The sequence below is a fragment of the Medicago sativa genome, chromosome 4 (genome assembly GCF_051527215.1).
Source record: "Medicago sativa cultivar Bolivia chromosome 4, Bolivia_mono, whole genome shotgun sequence".
In the NCBI taxonomy this organism is placed as follows: domain Eukaryota; kingdom Viridiplantae; phylum Streptophyta; class Magnoliopsida; order Fabales; family Fabaceae; genus Medicago; species Medicago sativa.
Genome location: NC_140752.1, coordinates 38,438,762 through 38,449,598, shown reverse-complemented (window position 1 = coordinate 38,449,598; position 10,837 = coordinate 38,438,762). Strand labels below are relative to the sequence as shown.

Below are 10,837 nucleotides of genomic sequence, written 5' to 3'. Positions count from 1 at the left end.
ATGACTACTACCTGTGGTCCAATTTTCAAATTGCTCAGAAAGAATCAGCTTGTTGTGTGGAATGACGAATGTCAGGAAGCTTTCGATAGCATTAAAGAATACCTGTTGGAACCACCTATCCTTGTCCCGCCAGTGGAAGGAAGGCCTTTGATTATGTATCTGTCAGTGTTAGATGATTCAGTGGGTTGTGTTTTCGGTCAACAAGGCGAGACTGGTAAGAAAGAGCATGCTATCTACTATTTGAGCAAGAAGTTCACCGACTGTGAGACTCGGTATACGATGCTTGAAAAGACTTGTTGTGCTTTAGCTTGGGCTGCCAAACGTCTGCGTCATTATATGGTGAATCATACAACTTGATTGATATCCCGAATGGATCCAATCAAGTACATCTTTGAAAAGCCTGCTGTTACTGGGAAGATTGCACGTTGGCAAATGTTGTTGTCTGAATATGATATTGTGTACAAAGCTCAGAAAGCAATCAAGGGAAGCATCCTTGCTGAACTTCTCGCTTGTCAACCTCTTGATGATTACCAGCCAATTAAGTTTGATTTCCCTGATGAAGAGATTATGTATCTGAAAGAAAAAGACTGTGAAGAGCCACTGATCAATGAAGGGCGGACCCCAATAGCAAATGGGGATTGGTGTTTGATGGTGCTGATAATGCTTATGGTAAAGGAATTGGAGAGATCATTGTAACTCCGCAGGGGCACCACATTCCTTTCACTGCTCGAATAACTTTTGAATGCACGAACAACATAGCTGAATATGAAGCATGCATCTTGGGCATAGAAGAAGCCCTCGATCTGAGAATTAAGCACCTTGACATCTATGGAGATTCTGCACTTGTTATTAATCAGATAAAGGGTGAATGGGAGACACATCATGAGAAGCTGATCCCTTACCGTGACTACGCCAGGCGTCTGTTGACGTACTTTACCAAGGTTGAGCTGCACCATATCCCTCGGGATGAAAATCAGATGGCTGATGCTCTTGCTACTCTGTCTTCCATGTTTCGTATCAATCACTGGAATGATGTGCCCGTGATCAAAGTGCAGCGTCTTGATAGACCCGCTCATGTGTTTACTATTGAAAATATGCCAGATCAGGCTGATGAAGATGTGAATGATAAAAAGCCCTGGTATTACAACATCAAACAATTCTTGCAGAATCGTGAATATCCACCTGGTGCCTCCAACAGGGATAAAAAGACTTTGAGACGATGGGCTAGTAAATTCCTTCTGGACGGAGAGATCCTATACAAGAGGAACTATGACATGGTCTTGTTGAGATGTGTTGATAAACAAGAAGCTGAGAAGTTAATGCATGATGTACATGACGGTACTTTTGGGACCCATGCTTCGGGTCATGCCATGTCAAGGAAACTGTTAAGAGCCGGCTATTACTGGATAACCATGGAACGTGATTGCCACAAACATGCTAACAGATGCCACAAATGTCAAATTTATGCTGACAAGATTCATGTGCCTCCACACGCTCTCAATGTTATATCTTCCCCATGGCCTTTCTCCATGTGGGGCATTGACATGATCGGAAGAATTGAACCAAAAGCTTCCAATGGACATCGTTTCATCCTAGTGGCAATTGACTACTTCACCAAGTGGGTTGAGGCTGCCTCCTATGCAAATGTGACCAAGCAAGTGGTAGTGAAGTTTATCAAGAATAACATCATCTGTCGATATGGTGTTCCCAACAAGATCATCACTGACAACGGTTCCAATCTGAACAATAGTATGATGCAAGCTTTATGTGAAGAATTCAAAATTGAACATCACAACTCTTCTCCTTATAGACCTCAGATGAATGGTGCAGTTGAGGCCGCTAACAAGAACATCAAGAAGATTGTTCAGAAGATGGTCACTACTTACAAAGACTGGCATGAAATGCTACCTTTTGCCTTGCATGGTTACCGTACTACAGTGCGCAGTTCAACCGGGGCAACTCCTTTTTCTTTGGTGTATGGCATGGAAGCAGTTCTCCCTCTGGAAGTGGAGATTCCATCTCTTCGAGTGATCATGGAAGCAAAATTAACTGAGGCTGAATGGTGTCAAGGTCGGTATGACCAATTGAATTTGATTGAAGAGAAACGTATGGATGCTATGGCTCATGGACAGTTGTATCAAGTGCGAATGAAGAATGCTTTTGACAAGAAAGTCCGACCTCGAGAATTCAAGGAAGGCGAACTTGTATTGAAAAGAAGGATAAGTCAACAACCCGACCCAAGGGGCAAGTGGACACCTAATTATGAAGGTCCTTATGTTGTCAAGAAGGCTTTCTCTGGTGGTGTTTTGATTCTTACACACATGGATGGTGTTTAGCTTCCAAATCCTGTTAATGCCGATATAGTCAAGAAATACTTTGTCTAGAAAGAAAAGAACAGTGTGGTAGGTCGAATACCCGAAAGGGCGGCCTAGGCAAAAATGCGCTTCCCGGTGGATCGAAAACCCGAAAGGCCGATCCAGGCAAAAGTTAGGGACAAAAAAAAGAATATGAAAAAGCTCGCTGAGATTGTACGCAACTCAGGCAAGAATGAGCGCCTCGATGAGCCGAAAACCCGAAAGGGCGGTTCATGCAAAAATGAGGTTGACAATAAAAGACAAGTAACTATATCTGGCAAATCACCATCACCCCTTGGGGCATCTGCAACTGTCAATGATCGTCTTCATCAGAAGCTTCTGTACTTGTAAATTCAAAATTTCTATGAAATGTAGCGGTCATCGTGTTCAATGTATCACCAACCAATAAAATTACCATTTTCCAAGCTTTGTAAATCCGTGAAGTCATGCCTTTGGCTGACTCTCACTCTTATACATCAATTTGAGCCTGTGCTATTGTTTGAAACTCTATTTTTCTTTCTACTTTCAATGCTATATACAAAATACTTTCTTTCTATTTGATGATGTCAATGTCTGAAACAAACATTTTGAAAATTGAAACATCTTTTCCTGTCTATTTTGAAAACAAACCTGAGCAATAAGGTACATTTCAATGAAACATGCATGAATGAATGAATGTTAATGTCTATTTCAATACATGTTACGAGCAGGTTACTCCCCAGGATGATCCGTGGTCAATGGCAAGAATGAAAAAACAGAATGAAAATGAAAAAGAAAAATGAAAATGAAAACAAAAGCTCGCTAAGTCGAAAACCCGAAAGGGCGGCTTAGGCAAAAATGAGCACCCCGCTGATTGACAACCTATGAAGGCAATTCAGGCAAAAATGGGGCAATGAAAAGAATTTTATTCCCCGGTGAATCGAAAACCCGAAAGGGCGGTTCAGGCAAAAATGGGATTGAAAAATGAAAAATGAAAGAATGAAAAATATTGAAAAGCATTGACCACAAATGCGAACATCCAACGTTCTCCCAGCACTGACACGCCTAGCAACGGCGACCTGTATCCAAGAATCTTTCAAAGGATCCCTCCTCTACAAGTTTTATTGCCCTCAGCCATGGTTTTGATACGTCTTTCAACGACGGTCTCTCCAAAGAGGCTTTTCCCCTGTGAATGTGTTGCAGCACGAGCCACTACGTGCCCAATCTTCCAGTGTTTTGTCTATTTCTGTGAAACTTCTCTGTCAAACTACAAACCAATCATGCATTTCAAGCATTCATACATGCATAATCATGCATTTTCAAGCATTCATACATTCAATAATCTTGTTATACCATACATACATATTGCATATCCAAATCTCAACTGTCAAGTTCAATTCAATTCCCAAATTTCCAATTCAATTCAATTTCAATTCCATCCAAATTGCAACTGTCAAACTCAATTTCAATTTCAACTGTCAAATCCAATTCAATTTCAACTGTCAAATCCAATTCAATTTCAACTGTCAAATTCAATTCAATTTCAACTGTCAAATCCAATTCAATTTCAACTGTCAAATTCAATTCAATTTCAACTGTCAAATTCGATGCAATCTCAACTTTCCAATCTCAATTTCAAATCATTTCAAATCTCAAATTCGATGCAATCTCAATTCTCAAATCTCAATGTCAATGTCAATTTCAATTTTCAATTCAATTCCAATCCAATCTCAATGTAAATTTCAACCTTCAATTTCAATTTCAAATGTCAAATTCAATCTCAATTTTCAATCCAATCTCAATGCCAATTTCAACTCTCCAATCCAATGCCTATGTCTCAATTCAATTTCAATTTCCAATGTCTATTTCAATTTCAACTCTCAATTCAGTGTCGATGTCTATGTCTGTGATCAATCTCAATTGTCAATCTCTATTTCAACCTCAAACTTTCAATTTAATTCAAATCAATGTCAATTCACTCTCAATTTGCTTTTGGGCCAACAAAAATGGTCATGTCTATCTTCAAATCAAGTCAATGACAATTTACCCTCAATAGGTATCTTGTTAAAACAGACTTCCAATTTGTATCTTGTTACTGGTCAAGTGCCAAGTTCGATCAAAAAGAACAGCTTGTACCTGCTTATATACCTATACTTCCGGACAAACGACAAGTTCGATCCAAAGAACAGTTTGTACCCAGCATTATGCTTTGTTATCAGTCAAACGACAAGTTCGACCCAAAGAACAGTTTGCACTCACTTACATGATGTGGTGATGATCCAACGGCAAGTTCGATCCAAAGAACAGTTTGTATTTACCCTGTTGTCTATATCTCCAGCCAAACAGCCAGTTCGTTCCAAAGAACAGTTTGTGCCTACCTATCTGTTTGTATTTTCAATCAAGTGTCAAGTTCGATCCAAAGAACAACTTGTATCTGCCTATATGTCTATGTTTCCGGTCAAGTGCCAAGTTCGATCCCAAGAACAGCTTGCACCTATCTCTTGCTTTGTATTCCTTGGTCAAGTGCCAAGTTCGATCCTAAGAACAGCTTGTACCCTATTTTCTATCCCCTGGCTTGTCTACCCAGTCAATGTCCACCTGAATCCCCAGTGACATGACAGGCTCCATAGACTCCAGTTGTTTGTCTTGCATTCATAATCAAAATATTGCATGGCATTCATGTTTTGAAAATCCGAGAACGTATTTTTATGTCCAAAAACAGTGCAAATGTTAATATTTAAGTATCTCTGTCCTGTCAACTCAAAGACTTCGTCTCTTGACTCTCCGGACAAAGAAACTTAAATAGGGGCAGCTGTTATACCCTAATTTTGGACCTAAAAATACTAACTCAATTCTTCTTTTCTTGCATTACAAGCCATTTGAACTGTCTCTGATCAATTACATCTTTCTCTGCATTTTATTTCAATGTTATTTGCAAAATTCATGAAAAAGGGCATTTTAGTCACTTCCTATGTCAAAATTTCTTTCAGTCTTTTAAAAAAAATAAAAATTGTTTGAGTCTTTTCAATTAGTTTGAATAAGTCTTCATTTCAATTCTATGTCAAAATCCATTTCAAAAATTGCATTTGAAGTCATTTTAAGTCAGTTTAGCCCCTAGGGGCGTTTTAGTCTTTTCATGTGTTAAAGTCCTGTTAAATCTCTTAAAATTGTCACTGAGTCTATTAATTTGCTTATATAAGTTCTTGCTTTAGTTCTCTGTTAAAAAATCATTTTAAAATTGCATCTGAGTCATTTTGAGTCGTTTTAGTCCCTAGGGGCGTTTTGGTCATTTCACATAATATTTCTGATTCATTTTAATCTGCTTTGTTGTTTTTAATCGTCTCGCTTTACGTTAATTTTCAATTTACTCTTTCAATTCAATTTTAGTTTTAATTTTCATATTTGTCCTTGCATTTTTGCTATTTGCATTTTAATCCCTTTTAGGTGTCTTAAGTCCAAGTGCCACGTGTCCAAATGCTATTAGTCCACAAAAGTTTGTTAGAGTCCAGTGCCACGTGTCCCACTCCAATTGGCCCAAAGCTTACCATGTCATCTATAAATAAGTCCAAGTCAAGGTCAAAGTCCACATTCAATCATTATCACACTTTTCACAAAATACACAAAAATAAAGAAAAATCAATTTCTCCTCCCTCTTTTCTTCTCTCACGTGGCAATTTCCACCACCACAACCAATTTTCAACCACCTCCATCACCACCCTAACTAACTCATCTTCAACCATAACAAACTCATTCACCACCTCTAACCACCACAAAAAACCACCACAACAACCTTGAATCCTCCATAACCAAACCTTCATCATCACCTTCAACTAACAACAATCATCATCATCATAATCCATCACAAACTCTCAGCCACAATCACAATCATCATCATCACCAACACATCCATTTTCGTTTTCCCTTTACCACACAAACATTCAAACACGAAGCAAAGGCCAGAACCGAAATTGAAGCAAGGAAAGAAGAAGAAAGAACGGCGCAGCAGGGGAAGGAAAGAACCAGAACCATTCACGAACACCAATTCCGAATCGCAACCTCGACACAATCCAATAACTGAATCCGAATCAAAGAAGGGAGAGAAGGCAGCAAGCATATCCGAAGTTTCCCTTCTCTCAACCTCCAGAGCTTAACCGATCAAGCAAGGTAACGTTTCCATTCTCTTTCGTTCATCTTCGTGTTCCTTTTTTCTGAATCTTCTTTGATAGATCTAGGTTGATATGCTTATTATTTGAGCTTTCCGGGCTGAGATTCGAATTAAGGAAAGAAAAGGATGCATGAATATGTATTCGTTTTTAAAAAAAGGAGTGTTTTGAAAACTCCGGCACGGTGGTGCACCACCGACCACCGCGCCGGAAAATGCATGTCCGCCGGGGAAGAAGGCCATGGGGGCGCTGCACTTTTTTTTAAGAAAGATGAAGAAGGAACATTGTGTTTGTTTCCTTCAGGAAATTAATATATACTTCTTTCACTTGACCCATGGTTTTGACCCATATCCGACCCATTCCAAGATCCATGTAACCCAAGCCCAAAGCTGTGTTTACATTTCTGCTATTTCACTACAGTTTTGCTATATTCACCCCCCTTTCCTGCGTGTGTGTGTTATATTTTGCTAATTGCACCCCTGCATGTTCAAAAAGTCCTTTAAAAATTCCTAAAAAAATTCCTATAATTTTCTTTGTACTTTTTGATCAATTTTGACATATTACATGTCAAGATTGATCAAGAAATGCCGGAGAATTATTTTTGCTTTGGTTCAAAGTGTTTCTTTTAATTTTTGTTGAAAATCTTGTTAAAAACTTGTAAAAATTGAGTGAGTTCTTGTTGCAATTGTGTTGGTGGATTTAGGATTGTTGCATAGGAACTCTGTATGCTGGAAATTGTTAGAGAAAATACATGGAGAAATTGTTTAATTTTTGTGTTGTTTTGTCCAATTTTGTGAAGGTTCTTTGCATATTTTAATTCCAATTGTTTGGTTCATAATAATTGTGGTTTGTTGAATAATTTTGAGGTATCATTTGGTGATTGATTGGTGGTTTTGGTGCTGTTTTAGATATGTGATAATTGGTTGCTTAGTTAGCAAGTTACTTGTTATTTTTAAACATGTGAATTAGTGGAAAATTGGCTTAATTTCATACCATGATTCCTTGGCTTATAATTTTTCTTGTGGCTTTCACATTGGGGCTGAACCTAAAACCCCTTTGAAAAACGCCAAAATGTGAGAGTTATAGGTCTCTTGCTTGCTTTGGGACTTTGGTATTTTATTAAGTGCATTTTTGCCACTTTTGCTTGTCATTTTGCCATGTTTTTATGCCTTATTTCCTTGCCAATCTTTCTACTATCCTATGCCTATCATCACTAACCATTTGTTCATTGTTTCATAAGCATACTTCATTCTTCCATTTTAGTTTCATTTCTTGCACTTTAATTCCCATACTAATGCTTAGAATGTAAAACTTAGGAATTTTGTATTTTACTTTTATGCATTTTAATTTCTTGCAAGACCATAGAATGTATCTAGGCCAATGATGTAAAGGACAATGGACTCTAATAATGTACACCGACACAAGCACCGACACATGCACACACCTCACTTTAGATATATAGCTAGAATATGCATGTTTAGATGTATGTTTAGGATTGTATGTTTAGATGAATGCCTAGGATTCATACTTAGAAAAAATCAATTTTCCAAAAAAGATAAAACAATATCACTCAAATAATTTTCCAAAGAAACCTTGGGATCAAAATCCCATTGAATTTTCCCTTTATTTTCTTAATCAAATTTTAATGAACTTTAATCATACTTAGACCATATTTTGCAAATAACTAATTCCACCTCACCTTTTTACAATCTTATGCCCTTGAGGCCTCTCTCTCATTCTTCAAAATTCCAATTTTCAAACTTAAAATCAACCAACAAAAACAAAAACATTTTTGGAAGAGAACTACGGTGGATTTGATCCCTTAAAAGGGTACGTAGGCAAGGAACAAAATTCCTTCAATTCAAATAAAATAAAAATTCAAACACATTCTTCTCCCTCCAATTCTTCACTTAGAATACCTTTAGGCTTTAATAAACACTTTCAAAATAGCATTTAAAAATAAAGCGCGCGCGTAGAAATTAAAGACGGTTCCTATAGGATACTATAGTCGTTATGGGTGCCTAACACCTTCCTGTAGCGAAAACAACTCCCGGACCTCGATTCTCAAGGGTTTTGCTTACTTTTTCCCTTCCCAAGAAAAAATAAGATATCACCGGTTAAAAAGGTTCAAACGTAATCAATGTTTGACACCCGAAAACCAAGATAAAACACTTTGGGTCTGAAATCTGATGACTTTTATTGGATTGCAGGGTCAAAGCTTTCGCGTTTTTGGTTGGGTTGTTTTTGGTTGTTTTGTGGTGTTTTTTTTCCAATGATACGCCTATATGCAGCAACTTTGTGTTTTTTCACCGCCTCTTAGCGTCTTGCTAGAGTTTCGGTCTTAATAATATTTGTTGATTAAAAAAAGAAAATATGATTGGCCATATGTCATTAGCTAGCTGTAGGTTTGTTAGGTTGATGAAGTGACGATATTACTTGAAGAACCCAATGTATGCATGCTTATACTAAGTGATAAGCAAAATATTCATCCAGATATTTAACACGTCCAATGTAATCCAAAAAATGTGATACAAGCTTCTTCTGCATTGTCCAGATATTTGGCTGCAACTTACTGCACTGTTACTTAACTTGCACACTTATCAAACCTTGGTATAACCAATGGTGTGCTCTTATGCATGCATAATAGACATACTTCATTAACTAGCTTGATTAAGGAAAGAAGCCATGATCAGACTTCATTGTTTGAGTTTAATTCAAAGTTATACTGAATTAATTAAGTTGCAAATTGTGACATTATGTAAGTGATCAAACATAATTCCTGCTGCTATAATTCCTTCTACTATAATTCTTGCTACTGAAATATAATTAATAATTTACTAATATTTTCCTCTAAAGACACAAATAAATAGTCATACAAAACAAAAACAAAACTATTTCAATCTAATGTAACTAAGTCAAATTAGTTCCTGATACTATAATTCATCGTTCCTAATAAGACACATATTTTGTTGAAAGCACTTACCCAAATTTGTTAGGAAACATTGGTAAATCAGAATATTTTCAAAGTAAAGCAATATTGGCACCAAAGAATACAATTGTTGATCAGGTTAATGATTATATGTTAGACTTGATTCCTGGTGAGGAGAAAATTTATTTGAGCTATGATACACCTTATCATAAAAACCTAGGCGGTGACGCACTAGACGACATCCACACGCCTGAATTTCTCAACACCATTGTTGCCTCCGGATTGCCAAACCATAGGATTCGATTGAAAGTAGAAGTACCTGTGATGTTATTGAGGACCATAGATCAAAATTTGGGCTTATGTAACGGTACAAGATTGATTATTACAAAGATGGGTAAATTTGTGCTCGAGGCAGAGATAATATCTGGGTCTAATATAGGTGAAAAGGTGTTTATTCCAAGGTTATCGCTAGAACCGTCTGATACTAGAATTCCGTTCAAGTTTAAACGAAGGCAGTTTCCGTTGTCCGTCTCATTTGCAATGTCTATTAACAAGAGTCAGGGTCAGTCTTTGAAAAATGTTGGTGTCTATCTACCGTCTCCTGTTTTTTCACATGGACAATTGTACGTCGCAGTATCGAGGGTTACTTCGAGGGATGGTTTAAAGATGTTGATCAATGACGAGGACGGTTAAGATACTGATGTGACATCAAATGTGGTCTACAAAGAAGTTTTCCGTAATGTGTAGCACTTGGTTTTGTAGTAATGTTTTTATTGCATTTTGGTACTATTTTTATGTCGACGGACGTTGGATTTTCTTTTTTTCAATAAACTATGTAATTAAATTTATATGTCATGTTACCGTAACAGGGTCGATGTCGTGGAAATTGTTTAATATGGTGCATTACAAAGGTTTCTGACAATTTATTTTATGAATTGAATTATACTATTTTTTAGTTTCAAGTAAAATGATCACTTTCACATTTGCGCTATAATTTTTCTTTCGTATGACCCGTGCGGTAGCACGGGTCAATGGTCTAGTATATATAAATGTTAGACAATCTGACCTAACCCTAATCCCGCCCTTTTTGGTGGGTCTGAATAATTTTAATGAAAAAAAGGTTTTCCAAGGATTCGAACCAGGCACCATATGGCTGCACTATACAAGTTTCACCACTAAGCCACCTCCATTTTGATTGAAATATTATTGCTCCTAGAATTGATATACCGTACTAAAGCATTTTTTTTAAAGCCACAAATACCCTAGAAGTTCCTTTTCTGATAGCAATTTCATTTCATTATTAACAGTTCTTTTTATTGGTGATCGTTCATTATTATTATTATTATTATTATTATTATTATTATTATTATTATTATTATTATTATTATTATTATTATTATTATTATTATTAT

The 10,837-nt window shown here is 36.9% G+C and overlaps 1 protein-coding gene across 1 annotated transcript; it reads left to right on the top strand.

The window, feature by feature from the left end:
- Window positions 1-9,815: 9,815 nt before the first annotated feature.
- Window positions 9,816-10,118, top strand: LOC146929248 (uncharacterized). The gene has a single exon (XM_085707262.1). The coding sequence runs from the start codon at window positions 9,816-9,818 to the stop codon at window positions 10,116-10,118; it is 303 nt and encodes a 100-aa protein (XP_085563388.1).
- The last annotated feature ends 719 nt before the right edge of the window (window positions 10,119-10,837 follow it).

What these genes read in the sequence shown, in the direction of transcription:
- LOC146929248 (XM_085707262.1), top strand. Translation starts at nt 9,816, where the DNA reads ATGGGTAAATTTGTGCTCGAGGCAGAGATAATATCTGGGTCTAATATA.